Source organism: Strigops habroptila, chromosome 15 (genome assembly GCF_004027225.2).
Source record: "Strigops habroptila isolate Jane chromosome 15, bStrHab1.2.pri, whole genome shotgun sequence".
NCBI classification, from domain to species: Eukaryota; Metazoa; Chordata; class Aves; order Psittaciformes; family Psittacidae; genus Strigops; species Strigops habroptila.
In genome coordinates, this window is record NC_044291.2 from 10318688 (window position 1) to 10338921 (window position 20234).

Genomic DNA, 20234 nt, shown 5'->3' on the forward strand with positions numbered 1-20234 from the left:
GGTACATACATTCATGGAGAAACAAATCCCTCTTAGGTTCCCCAAATCGTTGTATAACATCATCTGGTTTCTCTCTCCCCTACTTCCAGCATTTTATCCCAGTTTTTGGCTCTGTAATTTAGCTTTCCTATCCTGAAAGCAGGTGAAGAGGTTCAATCACTAAAATAAGACCTTTCCTCTCAGCCAGTCCTCATCTGATTGAATTTCATTTGTTAAAAGAAGACAAACACTCAAACTGTCTCAGACCCCTTTCCACTCCTCCTGTGATATATGAGTGCATAACATTAACTGTGCTCCAAAGGGCTCGTAAGTTTCTCAGAAAAGATGAGATTTGCAAAAAAGGGAATTAAATTCTAACATTAAAACAAATCCTTGGGATTTCTGCCCTCCAACCTGTGACTTCATCTTGTCAAACGGTTCCCCAGGCAGAGCAGAGGGGGATGGAGAACATTCCAAACCTCCTTCACAAAGAGCCCTTCAAATCTTTGGAGCAAATGGTACCCATGTTATGGACCCCCTCAATTGCAGGGAATTTACTGAATGTAATTCCCAACTGATCACAGATATTGGACCTTGTGCCACTCTTACTTGCAGGTACTAGCTGCATCTTGCCATCAGCATTGATACTTTCCTTTGAATACATCCCAGTGTTCTAGAATGGAAAATACCCAGGTCCCAGACACTGCACACAAAGACATGTAAATTTTGCTTTCCCCTTGGATATTATCATCTTAGTTCCCAATCTCCATTTATATTATCCCAAACTGTTAATAAAATACATGCTCTCCACTGGAAGTGCGAGGGCTCTCACTCAACATGTGGACCGTCTGTAGGATTATCCTCCATCTTCACTACACCTCTCCCCTCTTCACACCCCGTGGTTATAGTCTTCTTTGCACTGGTTTTAGATTCTCTGCACATAGAAATCTGCCAAATTAAATAGGTGTTTGCCTATTCTCACCTTTTCTGCAGATCAAAACCACATTCTGAGTCATAGTTCTCCCCTGTAAGTGACATTTTTCTTTGTATTTGTTCTTAATAAACCATTTCAGATGTCATCTACTCAGAAGATTTTTCTTCTTGCTTAGAAAAAAGAAATTTCAGGCAACAAGAGTACTTAAAACCATTCCAGTCGAAAGCCACACTCAAATCCCTGGGGTCCTCTCTCCAGTGAGCCTGTTGAGCAAGTTTTCTTATTTTCCAGGTTTGAAATAGTACAAGACTTCGAGATCAGTCTTGACCCTGAACATGACTAAAGCCCACCTGCAATCACATCAACCCTGCAGGATTATCTCCTTGGTCACAAAAGAGAAATATAACATTTTGATCACCCAGCAGAGCTGCAGCAAAGCACCCAAAGACACCTGATAACAACATCAACACACAGATGTGTCAAGAAATGGTATTATCATCTCCTAAATCTTCCTCAACCTGATGGGGGGGAGTAAATATTTGTCTATATAATCACCCAGGGGTCTCTTCTGAGCTCCTCCCCAGACCCCCATTATCATCCTTTACCCGTGCCAGCATGAACACAGCCATGGCATTTGCTCCAGTGCAAGGAGGAATCCATGGACTCTTTTCCCACCTCTTTTCAAATCCACGCCAATGTGATATATTTTGCTTGAGGCAACAGCACATCTCTGGTTCATCCCCTGTAACATCCATTCCTTCTCCTTAGTAACAAGCCTCTGAACAGTTCTGTCTCACTGCCCATTTCTGGTCTTCTCTTTCAATTTTTAATTCACCCATAGCCTTGCTCTTCCTCTCCAACAATCCTCCAGCTTTCCTGGATCCACGGAAGGCTGGAGCCCATCGCCTCTTCTGCTCTATCTGGACTGGCTGTTCTTCTCTTTGCCATCTTATAACCCAGCGCTGTTCATTCTTCCTGCCTGTCGTAAACTCATCTGACCTACTTCACAGTGCTATTTCCACTCTGAAATCCATCCCTCTCTGAAATCCAACTGCTACATCATATTTTAGCAGCCACGCAAACACACTGTGCGTTCTGTTCATTGCTCCCTCGGCTCCGAGGTCTACCCTTGAGCTCCTCAATTAGAACTAACATCAACACCTCCTCTCCATCACACCCTCAAGAATCTGTCTGTCCATCACTGCCTTTAGCTCCATTTCCCCCAAGAGCTGCACGAAGCAATGCCTCAGATGCCATAATATTTTGCATCGAGGAGCACATGTCAGTCTAGTGTTACATACTCTGTTGTTCTTGTCATCGATAGTGGGTACTACCATAGGTGATGGTCCCTCAAAGCACTGCTGCAGTTCTGTTGGTCCTGACACTATTAAAAAGGAAGAAAACCACAAATCCAACCAACTATAAATAGACCTATGCTCTTTTTCCTGCTTCTGTTAATTCTGACAGCTCGGTTTCTCATACCTTCTCTTAGTTCAGTATTAAATAGTGACAAAACCACGTACAATGCCTCCATTGTGCACAATGCATGTGATTCACAACGCTGGCTTACATGCTCTTTACAAAGAAAAAATGTTATTATAAATGTTTTAAAAGGAGAAGAAAAAGTAATTTATATTCTCATGACCTCTTCTGACTTCATTTTCAACAGCCATTCCTGACAGTTCTTCTTACAGCTTTCCAAATTCCACACTTGGAAAGTAAAAACCAGCAAGTGTCGTCTTCTGCAAGTGGGTCTAATTACTCCCAAGTCCTTTTTGAGCTACAGCCAACAAACCACTTTGAATATTTGCTTAACTTTTAGTGTGTGCACAGCCCCAGTGCAATAAGCACAGCTATTTTCATGCTTAGCCTCAAGCAGCTCTGAGACTTCATGGAGGACCTGACCAGAACTCGAGCTGCTCTACGCTGATCTGTCTGCTGACAATAGAACCTTGCTTCTCCATACAAATCCAGCCTCACTGTAACAAGTTATTGGGTGACTTTCCTAATAGCAAACACTAAGATTAACATGATTTCAAAATAGTTTCTTGTGTTATTTCTTTCCAAGTGAGTTTTCAAGTCTGGCTAGTGCAAGGGAAGACAGGTCCAGTGCGTATTAGCAATGCAAGTCAACAGGACTGTGTTCATGGTCACAGATCCATTCTCCACCACCTTCAGGCAGTGGCACATTTATATGCTCTTGTGGCTCTTCCCATGCATTCCCTTCCCATCCAGTTTGTAATACACTGCTTGAAGTTTCTCTTCATTATAGCCAGAATTCCACCTGAGAATCTTTTATTATCTCATACATCATATCTCCTTCTCTCATACCAGCCTTTTCCTTGCTATCAGCCCACAAAAAGCAGTAGTCTCTCCATGTCGAGGGTGCCCTGTATGTCAGCCCTTGCCCTACCAAACCCCAGCCATGGTGCAGTAAGAGGGACAGAAAGGAAAGCATCACTTATGAGCCTGGGAAGCAGGACAGCATCCCAAGGATTATTAAATGACGTAGCTTAAAGTCTTCACTTTCCAAATCCTGGTTCAAGAAAGCCACCACCATCACCTCTCAACTAGCCTGGTGTTTATGGGCATCAAGTTCTCACGTTGACACAAGAGGCTTTGGCAAGACCCAGCAGCCCCCAAACATGCACCCTCCCACAGAGGGGACCAATCAGGACACATCCTGCTGTGCTTCAACAGAAGCAGCATCACACCTAACAAAAAAGTGCAGGATATGCAAGGGACTGGGATGAAATACACTGTGCAAGGAAGCACAGATACACCCATGGAGGCATAAGAAGAAGTATCAACACTGACATCTGCTGATAGTTTAGGAGGCTTAAGGAAAGGGATGGGCAACCAGTGAGATGTACAGGTACCAGAGAGCACCCCCGTATCCCAGTGGCCAACACGAGCACTGGAACAGCACAGGCACAACACAGACACATGCACATTGTTTTCACAGACTGTCTTTGCTACACGAGGAGAGGAGATGCTGCTGCTGCTGCAACTGGAGACAGCGATGGAACATGATCAATGTTGCATGAAGGGCAACCAAACACTACACACAACATTCTTTTCTCCAGTTTAAGCAAGCTGTCCTTCTTCAGTTCATTTGCACCTGAAGCAGCAGAGGATGCTACTCCCAGACGTGCTTCCTGAAGCTATTAGTTTGGAAGGATCCGAAACATTAACTTGTTTGTATCAGAAAAGGACAAAAGAGGAGACATTGCTGGAAGCAATGAATGAGTGGGAAGAGCAACCAGACAAGCTGCAAATCGATGCTATTTGTGGGAGCAGTGCCAGGGCTGAATGCAGTACACCATGTACTCTTGAAAGTTGTTCTAACAACCACCTTCTGCAATCTTTCATGTGCCAAGTTAACCCTGTGACTGAGGACACCCAGCACTTCTGCTGTGCAGGAAGAAGAATCCAAAACTCCCTCTCTCATTTTATATATATATATATATATATATATACACACACACACATATATATAAAATATATATATAAAAAAATATAAAATACTTAAATACGTAGACACTCATACATGTAAGCATTCTGTTGTATGTCTGTATGTATGTATGTGTAAGCGCATCTATAAACTGCGTGTAAAAATTAAATAAGCTGAGCTTGCTGCCTTGTGTAATGAAGGCAGTGCAGTCATGCTACACGTTCTCCCCAAAGGCCTGAGCCTGCATTTTGTAGCAGTGCAATGACAGCCCTGTGGCACCAGCGAACGTCATTAAGGGACAGAAAAGGGGAAGGTTATAGCTGGGGAAGGAATCAGTAACAGTCCTACCTCGTGTATTCAAGTTTCACTCCTTATATATGCGCGGCTATAGAAAAAGATGAGAACTTGCATAAAATCATGGAATGGTTTGTGTTGGAAAGGACCTTAAAGCTCCTCCAGTTCCAACCCCTGCCATGGGCAGGGACACCTTCCACTAGAGCAGGTTGCTCCAAGCCCCTGTGTCCAACCTGGCCTTGAACACTGCCAGGGATGGGGCAGCCACAGCTCCTCTGGGCACCCTGTGCCAGCGCCTCAGCACCCTCATGCATGCACGTTTTGCTTCCCTAATCCAACGTTACAGTCAAAACACCACAAAACATCCCAAAAGCTCTCTGAAGCACACACACAAAACACCCAACAAATCCATCAGATTTATCCAGCTTTGAAGAGTAAGCGCAACCCCACTGACAGGGAGGCAGCAGGCTCCTCTGATGGTGAAATTACACCTTAATTTTAGCAATGGATGAAGAGATAAGAGAACACTATGACCTGCTCGTATCCTTTCCAACCAAGATGAGATCTGATTGCCTATAACTCAGCTTCACACACAAGAATACCAAATCTGGCTGGAACTTCTGCAACATCCCTCCCATCCTCCACTGCTGACTCTTCCCCTGTAAATAAGCCACTTTTCTGTGGCTTCTGCTGGACTTGGATGCTTGCTGCTAAAAATGATGTGTATTTCTAGAGGAATGTCATGAAGAAGGAGTGGGGGGAAGAAAGAAGCTTTCTCTTAGCTTCAATTTTCATGATCAGCTGAGCCATGTACCTGCAAGGGGACATGTGGATGCAGTGTCAACTCTGGCCACTCACCAGCCAGCCTAGTCCCATGCAGCATTTCCCAAAGTGGAAGGGAGAAAGGAACAGGAGGCAAGGGAGGTGGCAGATTGTCCGGAGGGGGGATCGGAAGTTGTATCATTGCTGGACACTAGCAATGATATCATCACAAGGGAGTCCAGCTGAAGCAGCAGGGAGACATAAAATAGCTTAAGGAATGACAGTTGAATGTGTGTAATCACCTATCAGAAACCCAGCAGGTCACAACCTTATCGCTACCTGTCATCAAAGATCCTCATACTCTCTAAAAAGAACTTGCCTAAGGAGATAAAGCTCTTGGCAGTTTTATCTGTGACAGCTACAAGGCCAAATGACTTACCCACATAACACTAATGCCAGATAATGTAACACCAGAGCCTGTCAAAGCTGTGCCTGTGGTTTTCCTGCCCAGCACTGAGACCACTAAACTGTTCCACGACAACTTTCAGTTGTGAATGGTCTCTTCCTTTCACCAGCTGTTTAGAACTTGAGGAAAATGAAGATAAAAGATAAGTTGTTGTGGATAAAAGAATATATTACTGTAGAGATAAGAATGGGAAAAAAGAGACAGTACCCATAGCTCACAGTGTAAGTGAAGGTGTTCCTAGGAAACTGAGGTTCAGATGGCTCAGACCAGTGACCTGAATTCAGCCAAACCCATCCACAGGAGGGTTTTGGAAATCAGGACAGTGAGCTTTGCACTTCAGTCTGACCCTAATTCAGCTGTGCACACATGAACTCATTCCCCAGAGCCTCCCCTGTCTCCCTTGCTGCTGGTAGATACTGGCGGGTTGCTGCTGTGTGCTTTGGGTTTGGCTTGGTTGGTTGGTTGGGTTTTTGGTTGGTTGGGTTTAGGGTTTTGTTTGTTTGGGTTTTGGCTTTGTTTTCTTAAAACACAATTTCACACCTAAGACCCTGCTAGGAAAATAATAATTTTTAGTAATGCATTATCAAGACAGATGGTGGAAAAGATGGAAAGAGAACACCTCCTTCTCCAACCATGTCTTGGACCTCAGCCGCCTCCAGTTTCCACAGATACAGGCTGCACACAGAGCGTGCCCAAGGCACCATTAACCTGAATTAACCCAAAATATATTTTTTAGTAACTTAAAGCTTTAGCAAATGAAGTAGTCATGGTTTGGGGAAAAAAAAAAAAAATCATAGGCAAATAGTTGGCCAAAAACCATCCACATCCTTAAACATGACCCAGAAAAGCAGCCTGCAGAGTTGCCCTCGCCCAGCAACAGTGCGGTTGTTGGGTACAGCGGCACTCGGCTTCGGTGCTGTCAGAGGATGGAGGTGTAGATAACATTAACAGTGATAAAGAGCAAAGGCCTGACAAGTGTAATCCTGATACGGGTGTTTCCTTTGAGGATTATTCAGCAATTAAAGATTTCTAGCAGTTAGTGTTACATTTCAAAAGGACAATGCTCCAAGCCCCTGAGGAAATCATAAGCCATTTACAGATTCTGCTCAGTGTTCAACTTTTGAGAGACATAAAAGCCATGCACATTTAACTGTACTAATGAGATGAGCAGCTTAACATCTAAAATAATTAAAATATCTATTATTTCTAGGATGTGAAACCTGATTTCTTCCACAGCAGAGCTGCTGTGCTGCAGCACTGGCACATGAGGGTTCTTCTGCAATGTATCAGTTGTGCTCCCCTGCATTAAGAGAAGTGCACAAATGCCCTTCTGCACTTGCTTTGCTATTTTGCTACCCCAAAATGACTGGGTATAGTCCTACTATTAAGAAGGGGCATTCTGGTTGTTAAAGAGAATGAGAAAAGATCTTGTATAGAATCACAGAACCATAGAATCAGGTTGGAAAAGACCTTCAAGATCATCAAGTCCAACCATTCCCCAGCACTGCCAAGGCCACCACTAACCCATGGCACTGAGGCCTCGGCTACACGAGGTGTGAACACTTGCAGGGGCGGTGACTCCAGCCCTGCCCTGGACAGCCTGTTCCAATGCCTGAGCACCCTCTGGGGAAGGAATTGTTCCTCAGCTCCATCTAAACCTGCCCTGGTGCAGCTTGAGGCAGTTTCTTCTTGTCCCATCCCTTGTTCCTTGGGAGCAGAGACCAGCCCCCTCCTGGCTCCATCCTCCTATCAGGCAGTTGCAGAGAGCGATAAGGTCCCCCCTGAGCCTTCTCTTCTCCAGACTAAACCCCCCCAGGTCCCTCAGCCGTTCCTCATCACACTTGTGCTCCAGGCCCTGCACCAGCTCCGGTGCCCTTCTCTGGCCCCGCTCCAGCACCTCAATGTCTCTCTTGCAGTGAGGGGCCCAGAACTGAACACGGGATTCGAGGTGTGGCCTCACCAAGGGGACAATCACTGCCCTGGCCCTGCTGGTCACACCATTGCTGATACATCAATCAGCACCCCCACGTCCTTTCCCATGAGCAGCTTTCCAGCCACTCTTCCCCAAGCCTGGAGCATTGCATGGGGTTGTATGAACCACGACGTTGCTGCAGCTTGCCTGCTCCATAGGGTGCTTTTGCGGTTAAGGCACTGCAAGCAAGCAGTAAGAGGCAGGCGGCCACCAGAAAGTCTGGCTATAAACTACATAAGAGACAGCTTTTAAAAATACTCTAAGCACAACAGCTGTCACCAAGGCCCCTAAGAACTGCTGGCACTGAGTCATCTTCCCAACACTGCTGCCATTCTCCAGGAACCCCACTGAGACAAGGTGTTGACTTGCATAAAAAGCCAATTGCATAGAAGGTTCTGTCACCTTCAGATGCTGGAAGGGAGCAGGCAGTATACAAATAACCCTGCAGGAGGTTATTCTGCAAGAGCTTGGTTGGATTTTTTTTCCCTTCTCCTTACCCACTGCTGTCCTTCCAACAATGCAAAAAACAAAGAACACCCACGATCAACAGACGCCTGGAGTTGGGATCCTCTCACTCCTCTGGGACAACGTGTTTTGCAGGTTGTAAAAAAATACTGAAGAACTGCTCCAGCCTCATCAGTGGTGCTGGGACAGCACTAAATGTCACAGCCTGGGCCTGTTTGCCTTGTATCAATAGGCATATCGATGGGCTGAGAGAGCTGGGCTGGGTCAGCCTGGAGAAGAGAAGGCTCCTGAAGGGGAGACCTTAGAGCAGCTCCAGTGCCTAAAGGGGCTCCAGGAAACCTGGAGAGGGGCTTTGGACAAGGGCCTGTAGGGACAGGACAAGGGGAATGGCTTTAACCTGCCAGAGGGGAGATTGAGATGAGCTCTGAGGCAGAAGCTCTTCCCTGTGAGGGTGCTGAGGCGCTGGCACAGGGTGCCCAGAGAAGCTGTGGCTGCCCCATCCCTGGCAGTGTTCAAGGCCAGGTTGGACACAGGGGCTTGGAGCAACCTGCTCTAGTGGAAGGTGTCCCTGCCTGGGGCAGGGGGTTGGAACTGGGTGAGCTTTAAGGCCCCTTCCAACACAAACCAGGCTGGGATTCTGTGATAACATAAGTGAATGAAAAGGAATCCTCTTTCTCAGACGACAAGGTGTTAGTGAGATCAAGATAATGACTAAAAACTACAGTTTGCAGCCGTTAACCAAGATCAGAACTAAAGCAGCACCATCAAGGGAAAAAAAAAACCCCAACCATTAATATGGTCATTTTAAACCAATAATTCAGTGAAGAGAAGCCTTTTCACTCTATGGACACACAGTGGGCTTTTCCCATGTCCTCTGGGGACACCTGGGCACAGCAGAAGCAACACTTGATGAGCTACCCTTTAGCTCACATAACTGTTTAATAAAATTAACATGTCAACATCTTTCCACAAGTGCATCTGTAGCAACAGCACCAAGAAATGAAAGATTCCTCCCCAGAGGGGTCAAATCATAGTCTCTAGACCGCAGGCCTTCTGTCAACTGCCTTTCAGGTGCTCGACTGTCTTTAAAATGAGAGGGAATTATCCAACAGATTCCTCACTGTCCTTTAAAAACTACCTGGAAAGCTTTCAATCAAGTTTTGACTTGATTTGACCAGATACAGCAGCTGCAGTTGCCCATGGAGAGGGGCAGAGCAGCAAGCAGTTGGCAGCATCCCTCCACAAAGGCTCCTATGGAGCTGGGATCATTTTCCCCTGACATGAGTGTCCTCGTCTGCTCTTCAAGTTCCCACTTGAAGGCAAACTTCAGTTTCAGATCTGTTCTTCTCCCCCTGAACTGACAGACCTCCAAAACAGATGCCATTGAGTCAGTACAAGGAACAAACCAGTTTGAGCCACAAGTTTAGCCTCAGGAACACACGCAAATGCTTGAAAATTAACATCTTGTCTGAAAGCCTTCAGTTTTTCGTGCTTTTCTTCTCAAAGCAGACATGGCAGAGACTCATCTCCTGCATCTGACACACAGCACTTCTAAATCTCTGAAATAAAGGCAGTAAACAAAAATACATCGACTACAGACTCATGGATCTTTGTAGTGCCCATGGGGGGTCTTGCACAGGTTCCAGGGAGGAATATGTCACCAGTTGACCATAACACCAATTACCAACTGCTAATTTCATTCCCTGCAAGCACCTCGAACCATCCAGTTACTTCAGTTTCAGGGGAAAAACCCCAACCCTGCAGCAGGCTTTTAAAAGCTGTACAGATCGTGCAGAAGGGGATAAACAAATCTTTTTAAAAGTAAAAATGTCATTTTAGCAATGCCCTCTGCAAAGCACGGCCACGTTCATCCTTGGCAACCTTCACAAATCCTCCCCCATGTTTTCAAAAGACAGCCAGAGCATTAGGATTCGTTCAACAAATGGCAGCGTGAGTCAGTGGGCCTGGGAGCTGTGGGCAGGAAAGAGTAGATGACGTCCATGGAGTCACAGAAGTCTTTAAAGTGATTCATGTCATAACATGGAATGGTTTGTGTTGGAAGGGACCTTAAAGCTCCTCCAGTTCCAACCCCCTGCCACGGGCAGGGACACCTTCCACTAGAGCAGGTTGCTCCAAGCCCCTGTGTCCAACCTGGCCTTGAACACTGCCAGGGATGGGGCAGCCACAGCTTCTCTGGGCACCCTGTGCCAGCGCCTCAGCACCCTCACAGGGAAGAGCTTCTGCCTCAGAGCTCATCTCAGTCTCCCCTCTGGCAGGTTAAAGCCATTGCCCTTGTCCTGTCCCTGCAGGCCCTTGTCCAAAGTCTGTCTCCAAACATGGATCCAGAAAAGTGACTTATGCTTTAAACATCAACTCTATGGGTATTTCTGTACCCATGCCCAGGGACTCACCAGCAAACATGGCATTGTTACAGCCAACACATCCCAGCCCATCCACTGAATCAACCTCCATCCCTCTGCACCAGTTGAGTGAGCATGAAACATTGTGCCAAACCCTGCACAAGTGCTTGTACAGGGAGGTAGAGTTCAGAGCCTGCACTTCGCCGTCAGTCAGAACTGCTTTCAGAAGGCACAACAGCTCTGTTGTTTTAATGCAGGAGCTCTGCAAAACTCCAGAAGCTCGGGAGTGAAGCTGCAGATCACCACTGGTGAAAGGAAACAGGGAAAGGAGCAGGAAAATGCTTGTATGTGACAAAACTGACAACCCTTATTCGCAGACTAAAATGCCTCATACCAGCAGGATTAGTCACAAAAGATCTCAGCTTTTGTTTCTGCCAAACCATCTCATTTTACCTTTTAAGAGGTACCTGAAGACGTAGCCCAAAAAAGAACAAACTAAATTTGTGAGCGTGGCAGCACACTCAAGAGCAGCCCTGCTTCTCCAAGGACATCCCAAGCCCACAGAACTCCTCAGCTAGAAGTAGCACTGATCTTGAGAAGATATCCTTCAGCTGTGGCTGCCCCATCCCTGGCAGTGTTCAAGGCCAGGTTGGACACAGGGGCTTGGAGCAACCTGCTCTAGTGGAAGGTGTCCCTGCCCGTGGCAGGGGCTTGGAACTGGATGAGCTTTAAGGTCCCTTCCAACACAAACCAGGCTGGGATTCTATGTCGGGTCAGGTCTTAGTCTCTCAGAGCACATGGGACCTCTGCCACAAACACTGTACAACACAAATCCCTGCCTGAGGGTCACTGTCCATCAGACACCAGGAGGTCTCACTTGCTGCATTGTGCTCCTGCCCCAGGGTCAGACAGAGGCAGGGCTCACAGGAGACAGGCAGGCAGCAGGGGAGAACCTCTTCTCCAGGTAACGCTCAACTGCTGGATCATGCCCCTTTCAAACCCATCACCTTTTGCAATCAGCACAACCTTGAATCAGCTCTCTGGAGGCAAACAGCCTTGTACAGCTCATTCCTCTTTCTCTTCATCTCTATAAAAAAGAATTCCTTCCCATAGGATCAATACCAGCTCTTGTGTTGCCTTTATTCAGAGGCAGGCTCATTTTGGCTATAACAGTTACACATTAAATATTTAGTTTTCAGCTAAGAAAGCAGACTAGGGCCTGAACAACAATATCAGACCTTCAGAAACCTTCCAGAGTTAAACACAGAAATCAAACAAGCCATGGGTATTGATGATGTAGGACCCTACTCCAGTTGTGAACTAGGTCTGAGAAACAACAAATGAACATAGAGAAATTAAACATGGATAAATGCTACAATTTTGAAATCAAAAGTTGCTTTAATAACTTTCAATAACTACACGTTCCCTGGACAACCTGATGCAGCTCTGAAGTTACCTCTGCTAACTCTGAGAGGTGGGACTAGACACTTCCATGGCATCCCAGCCAGAATGAAGCTTTCTATGACACTGAATTTATTCAAATCACCATTTAATGCACATTCCTGCAATTCTTGAACTATTCTACCAGGCTGTGCTCCTCTCAATGTGAAGGAGAGTAACCCATACCACTGAAGAGCACTGGGCAGGGCTTCTTGGTTGGGTTGTGGCTTTTTGTTTACTTTCTTTTTCAACCAAGCCTAATAATCCCATTTACGTATTACTATATAAAGTTTCCAGGTAGAAGGGATTTTCCATCTTTCCAACACGTGAAAGCCCTTCACTAAGATTAAAAACTGATCAGAGCAAGATTTTGTTTCTTTAGTGTCTTTTTCAGCTAAACAATTCATTCTGAAAGCTGCTCTTACCACTCCGATGAGGTCTCCTCGGCCGTATTCACCCGTCAGGTGCTTTTTGCCATCATCCACCCGAATGACCGAGCGAAGGCGACCGTTCAACACAATGTAGGTGCAGTCTGACTTGTCACCCTGCCTGCAGAGAGAATAACCAGGAACGAGGGTCAGTGAAGCAGCTCTGCTCAGCAAATGCATCAAGAGTCTTCAGAAGTTGATCAGCTTTCCCTACCTGGCTTAGAGGACATAGGAACACATTTAATCAACAGTTAAACATAACAAGCAAAGAAGAAACCGAGCGGGTACTTGTTAAAAGGTGACAGGACAAGGAGGAATGGCTTTAAACTGGAAGAGGGGAGATTTGGATTAGATTTTAGGCAGAAGCTCTTCCCTGTGAGGCGCTGGCACAGGGTGCCCAGAGAAGCTGTGGCTGCCCCATCCCTGGCAGTGTTCAAGGCCAGGTTGGACACAGGGGCTTGGAGCAACCTGCTCTAGTGGAAGGTGTCCCTGCCCGTGGCAGGGGTTGGAACTGGAGGAGCTTTAAGGTCCCTTTCAACACAAATCAGGCTGGGATTCTATGACTGCTTTGATGCACAAAGTAATCTAAAACTTTCTTTAACATTGGTGCTGCAGGTATAGTTATGAAAATTAAAATTACAATTCTATAGGACATGCACTAAATTAGACCTTTATTCTCCTATCACTGCAGCAACTATATAATGGCTTAAATACATCCTAGTACAAAAATTCATAAATTAAGTTTTCCCAAGGATAACTTTTGCCCCTTAAACAGTGCCTATTTTTGATTATTATTGAATAAGCCTAACTGGATTACCTTTGGGTTTTGCTGTTTACTTTGGAAAGGCTGAAAAACTGTTTGAGCAACTGATGTTCATGCCCTTAACAATACAGAATCTACTGTCAGAACATACAACCGTCTATGTCTTAATCACAGAATCCCAGATTGGTCTGGGTTGGAAGGGAGCTTAAAGCTCCTCCAGTTCCAACCCCCTGCCACGGGCAGGGACACCTTCCACTAGAGCAGGTTGCTCCAAGCCCCTGTGTCCAACCTGGCCTTGAACACTGCCAGGGATGGGGCAGCCACAGCTTCTCTGGGCAACCTGTGTCGGTGCCTCTCAGACAGTTTAAGTCACTTTAAAAGCTTGCTGAGGCTCATAAAGGATGACGAACAGTATGAAAGAATTTTAATTACATCTGGAGATAAGAGACTGAGGCAATGTTGAAGGGTACTGCAGAAAGAAAATCATTTCAAAACAGGCAAACAGATAAACCTGATGGGACAGTCAATAAACTTAGTCCAGTGAGTTTCTTCTGCTATAGATCACCAAGGGGGCAGAGCTCCTGAACGATGAGATCTGAAATATTCAACAGACAACATACAATTCTGTCCACACCTCACCTGTAAACAGCTCGTCCAGCCTCAACCTCCATCCAGTCCAGGGCAAAGTCCATTTGCCTGACAAATGGGGACATCCTTTTCACCACAGTGTGGGCCACACCAAGAACCACACTTGGCTGCGATCGCATTATCCTGGAGGGGAAGAAAGAAGTGTTATTCAAGAACTTCCCCAAAACAGGAATCTCTGCACACGGGCCCGACATCTCAATGCAATTTAGACACTTACACAGGTGCTAATTCAGAAGTTCCTATATCTCTGGATACACACACTCTACTGCCCAACCACAGCACATCAGTGACAACCTGACAAAGCACATGGCTGGCCAGCCTTCAAACCCATCCCGATGGAATGCCACTCAAAGGCAGCACTGTCCTAGGAGCAGTAGGACTGAGCTAGTAGGATGTCAACTAATCCCTTCCCTAAGGAGAGCAGTGGGATGGAAGGAACCATTGAAGCTCTTGTTTGAGCCGCCCTTGCCCCTTCTCCAAGGTCTGTTATGACTCAGGAAGCGTTCACACTGCCCAGAGGATGAGCTCTTCCTGCTGTTCTGCACCTCCATCTCTCACACATGCGTGTGCTCACTGTTCCCCCTAGATTTTACATCAGGTCAGAACTTTATTGTATAAGTACGACGTGATACTCTTGAAAACAAGAGACCTACTTGATATTTCAAATGTTCCCTTTTCCCTATTGCAAAGACCACAAAGAACTGAAACATCTTCTAATAAAGCTTCAGATCTTCCCACTGAATATTTTGAGTCATGCTTGAAAGTCTCTAGAAAGAGACACCACCTCATTCCATGCCTGTCCCACAATGGAAAACTCTGAGGAGGTTCTGCCCGGGCTAACTGCAAACACCCCGAATGCCAGGAAACGGCTCCCACAGACACCAGATAACTGTTCAGGAACGGCTTAGTTCTCATTCCTTTCAGACTAAAGATCAGTGAGTAAGCACTCCCATTCCTACTGAAGCACTACTCCACAGGAGTGGACTGATCACACGCATCTCGAGCTGGGGTACTTGTCAGGACATCTTATCTTTTCTGTTCCTGAGCAGCACCAAGAACAATTGATGACAGGCTACCAAAACCCAGTTATTTCACAGCAGACAGCACGATTCACAAAGGAGGAGGTACATGCACAAAAAGCTGGTACGTGACGTGCACAGAGGTGGGAGAGCTACATTAAAGCCACACATGGCCTGGAACAATGAGAGAAAATGATAAATACTTGGTATGTTTTCTGCAGCAGAGTTCCCTTTACAGTGAAGGCACTGGACTGCCATAACAAAATCTAGCCAGGAGACCCAACATGGCCAGGTTGGACACAGGGGCTTGGAGCAACCTGCTCTAGTGGAAGGTGTCCCTGCCCGTGGCAGGGGGTTGGAACTGGAGGAGCTTTAAGGTCCCTTCCAACACAAACCACTCTGTGATTCTATGATCACTCTGCCTATGGGGGAACTCTCACTAAGCACCCATCATGTGAGCTTTGTATTTAACCTTGCACCCTTACAAATACAGGAGAGAAAGGCATGGAAGGAGCATTGTCTTTGTTCCCCAACAAAAACAGTTCCCTGTGGACCACTTGGCAGAAAACTTGACAGAAATCAGAGAAAGGCCCAGGAGAGATCCTAACCTTAGGACACAACAGCAAAAGCAGACTCCCCAGGTGCTCTTTAGTGCCTGGATGTAGCACAGAATCTGCCCTAAAGTTCAGATCTCTCATTCCTTAGTGCTGTAGCTGCAGCAAGAGACCCAGAGCTGACAGTGGCTGTGGATCAAGTGCAGCACACAGGGTGCTGCAGGCAGCGTTCCCGTTACCTGCTCTCCTTACCCAGTGCCTCCTATTCCTACTTTTTGCCATAATGAAGCCTATTTTTTTTTCAGGCCAAATCCCTGAAATTGAAACAGAAGAGATTCATCTGCATCTATCCCAGTTCCACACTGAGCTCATCACCCTCGTGCCCCTGCACTCCTATGTGCTACAAGGTGAATTAAACACCAGCTCCTCCGTTCAGCATGGTTTAAAATCCACCCATCAAAAGGTTATGGAAAAGCAGGACAGCTTTCCTCTCCTGCCCTGAGGTTCCCATGCCCCCCACCATCTCCTACCCAGATACCTACAGACCACCTTGGCTTTGATAAGCTACTATTGCATGTCAAAACAACCTGTTATCTTACAGAAACCTTACCACATGAACCTAACTTGGAGCAAAGGACAGAGAGCTGGATGAGGCACCCCAGGAGAAGCACTGATTAATAGACAAGCTTAATCCCTCACTACACACAGAACACCCAGCCCAGCCCTATCCCCCTTCTTGGATTATCTAAGAGTTAAATGAACCCCTGAGAACCCCTGACTGATTTAGCTCACTGGTTTTACTCTACTTGCTTATTTACCCCTCAAAGCCACCTCCCACACAGGCTGTTTGCTGTGATCAATAAAAGCCATTTACTCCTGTTCTGCCCTCAAGATATGTATCTTAATACTTAATGCATTCAGAATGTAAACTACTAACAGGCTGCCTTTATCTCCATCTGGAGCTCGCTGTTATTTCACTCAGTGCTGTAGAGCCTCTAGAAGAGTATTAACACAGACGGTAAAAGCCCACCCTCATGCACAAGAAAAGGAAAGCAGGCTTTTCCCCCATTATCAGTCAGGTTCCCTTCCTCTCACTTGGGCATTTTCATCTTTGCTTTTCTGCTTCATACATACCTGGCACTTGGAAAATTAAACCCCAAAGCTTTGTACTGAAGCAGCCTGTTTCCGAAGGGATCCTGAGGCTTCTTTATTAGAAAGCTCCCCCAATACAGCAAGGGCTAAACTGGTGTCTGTGAAAGCTTGGGACTTATGCAGATACTCTTGGGGATGCGGATGTAATGTGATACTCAGCTTGGCTGGCAAGAGCAAATACGAATCAACAATTCCTGCTTCTCTGGCAAGTGCACATGGTTCAGACTCCAAACTGTGAGATTTACTGAAGCAGAAACGCGAGTCCCTCGTACTGCAGAACCTGAACATGTTCCCTCAGGAGAGCTGGTGACAGCTTGATTACCCTGTTCCTCAGGAGACACCAACAGTTGCAGCGTAGGCACTGCACACTTAGTACATCACTCCAGCAAAACAGCAGAGCAGTTAAGGTATATGCTATATAATTAGGTGGTGTCACCCCTGTGCTTAAACCCTACATTTACAGACAGTTATTCAGTCATGTTACTACCAAGTAAAAGGCTCCTGCCCCAAAGTTGCACTGAAAAGGGTTGAATCTGTTGTCCAACATCCAACATGTAATTCTAAACCATGGGCTACTCCATTACTGTGCTTGTTGCCTAATGGCAACTATTGACCATGTTCTTTCTGCTTTGTCCTCTCATGAATTACTGAAAAAAACCTAATACAATGTTCCAGGCAGCTCGAAGAAACAGAGTAATGTATTTGACAAGAAAAGAAGAAAGGAATTTTGGAGAATAATGGAGGTTCTTGTCAAACTTCTTGTCACTAATGTAAAAGCCAAAAAACAGTCATTCCTGTAAGGCTCTGAGCAAAGGACAAAGCCTGATGTTGTAGAACTATTAGTACAGAATTTGGAACAAAAGAGAAAAACAAAACTTACTTCTAATTTTATCAACAAGTTTTTTCTTCTCAGAGTTCTAAGTGAAAAAGAACAAACTTGCAGAAACTTCATGGATCTCAAAGACTTTCTACAATGACGCTTTTAAATACGGGAACAGAAGTTAGAAGCGATATAAAGCTTGGGATTCAGGAGAATTTCTGAAGATGAAAAGCTGGAAGATCACATTGCTCCTAAAATGCAGAGAACTGGCAATAGGCTTTTTAGAGGAGAAAAAGAAAGATTTGTAATAGTCCCAAAACAATGAAGAGCTGATACACTGATGGGTTTGAGATGACTGACTGGTAAGGGGTTAATCATAGAACCCCAGCCTGGTTTGTGTTGGAAGGGACCTTAAAGCTCCTCCAGCTCCAACCCCTGCCACGGGCAGGGACACCTTCCACTAGAGCAGGTTGCTCCAAGCCCCTGTGTCCAACCTGGCCTTGAACACTGCCAGGGATGGGGCAGCCACAGCTTCTCTGGGCACCCTGTGCCAGCGCCTCAGCACCCTCACAGGGAAGAACTTCTGCCTAAGAGCTCATCTCAGTCTCCCCTCTGGCAGGTTCAAGCCATTCCCCTTGGCCTGTCCCTACAGGCCCTTGTCCAAAGCCCCTCTCCAGGTTTCCTGGAGCCCCTTTAGGCACTGGAGCTGCTCTAAGGTCTCCCCTTCAGGAGCCTTCTCTTCTCCAGGCTGCCCCAGCCCAGCTCTCTCAGCCTGGCTCCAGAGCAGAGCTGCTCCAGCCCTCGCAGCAGCTCCGGGGCCTCCTCTGGCCTCGCTCCAGCAGCTCCATGTCCCTCTGGTGCTGTTGCCCCAGAGCTGGATCAGGACTGCAGGGAGGGTCTCCCCAGAACGCAGCAGATGGGGAGAATCCCCTCCTTGACCTGCTGCTCACGCTGTGGGGGTGCAGCCCAGCACATGGCTGGTTTCAGGGCTGCTCTCCATCCATTCCCAAAATCAATGTATGATTTCAAAGGAAAAAAAAAAAAGAAAAAAAAAGTAATCAATATCTGTTTTGACATCAGAACTCACTCATAGAAATGGGACTTGGAGATGGACAGGAAGCTGCAGTCTCGATTGGCCTTGATGGTGAAGATCAGTGGTTCCCCAGTCAGGACCGCGAGCTGCCCCACAAGCTCTCCTGGGTGGGTAATGAACAGGCAGGTGTCCTCCTCTGAGTCTATCTTCCGCTGGTACACATGAAGCATCCCCGAAACCACAAAGCAAACATTAACATCCTGGAGAAAATGGAGAAGAGCTCAATAAAATCCCTGAAGGTTCTAAAGCAATTATCACAGTGACAGCACTATCATGACCAATCTGTCTTCCACAAAGCTCCCTCTGGTTTTGAGCAACTAGGTGATAAAATAAGACACAATAGTGAATTATTAAAAGCAGGTTATGAATATTTAAAACTAAGCAGCCACAATATTGACAAATGTGTTTCTCTTTGTATGGTTATGAAAAATGAAGGCTGCATCTGTGAGATCTCGAGGAATAACACCACAATTGCAAATGCACATAACAGGGTAATTGCAGCCACATGGAAAGTGACATCCCAGGTCAGCTGAGCAGAACACAGCAGCTCTGAAACTGGAGCAGCCCCTCAGCTGCTTTGCAGAACCTCCTCTATTTACACAGTGTTATTATAAAGGAACCTCACTGTATCCTAAATAGAGTTTTCTATAAACAAATAACACTGGATTTCTATTGTATCGCAGGGGGGGAAATACTGCAAGTGAGAGACATGACCGAAAGCCCGCAGCATGGAGCATGGCAAAAGACTTCCCACACTCTGCAGCTCCTCAGGAAGGATGGAGTTATGACAGCCTGTACCTTCTCTGAAGGCACCTAAGAGCTAAACACAGACAGGCACCAGATTTCCACTCTGGCTCTGGCTACACTGCTACGCCCTGTGCACAGAAAGGCTGCGAGCTGGGATTGCTTCACCCGGAGAAGAGAAGGCTTGGGAAGGGTCATGTGGGGATGGTTTATTTACCATCAATGCATATAAATACCTTATGGTGGGGGGCAAAAGACTGAGCCACACGTGGGTTCTCTCTCCTCCCAGGCGATGCTCACTCACCTGATCTCCCTGCCTCGACAGCACAGTCCCAGCAGTGACCTGGTGCAGTGTCACTTTGCCGTTCAGCAGCGAAGGATCCTGGAGAAAAAGGGTATAGAGGGTACAATTTAGTGGTCTGTGCTCATGTAAAGATCCAAGATGTGAGGAAGCATCCACAGAAAGCAAATGAGACCAATAATTACTAAAGACAATGAGAACAACAATTACTAAAAACAATAAGTACTTGAGTCTCTTTAAAAGATAGTGCATGATTTTTGTACTTCTGGAAGAAATGGCTGTTGGGGAGAGAATTAAGATTAGGTTTAATTCATACCACTGCTCAGACTTGGATTCTTAATGAGTCTGTATTTGTCAGTTCTGCCCCCAGACTCTTTTAAGGGTCTATAATGAAATGAGACCTCGATCAGCTGGTATGAAAATCATGAATTATGAAATTACTTTCAAAGGAAGCTCCCCCAGAGTAATGAATCCTTGTGCCCATGCCCACGCGGATTGCACAGGAGTGGGAATTTTCCTCCTGACTGAAGAGCACACGGGAGGGAGGGTCTGTCCAAAAGCCTGCCCTTGGTTTGGACTTGAGCCC

At 46.2% G+C, this 20234-nt stretch overlaps 1 protein-coding gene across 1 annotated transcript in view; it reads right to left on the bottom strand.

Moving 5' to 3' along the window:
- The window catches only part of PNPLA7 (patatin like phospholipase domain containing 7), a 125517-nt gene that overhangs the window by 74889 nt on the left and 30394 nt on the right, over nucleotides 1–20234 (bottom strand). The window contains exons 16-19 of the mRNA XM_030507443.2: nucleotides 19652–19729; nucleotides 18598–18803; nucleotides 13957–14088; nucleotides 12552–12675 (exon numbers count right to left, since the gene is read on the bottom strand). Coding sequence (XP_030363303.1) covers nucleotides 12552–12675; nucleotides 13957–14088; nucleotides 18598–18803; nucleotides 19652–19729 — 540 coding nt within the window. The remainder of the gene's footprint in view (nucleotides 1–12551; nucleotides 12676–13956; nucleotides 14089–18597; nucleotides 18804–19651; nucleotides 19730–20234) is intronic.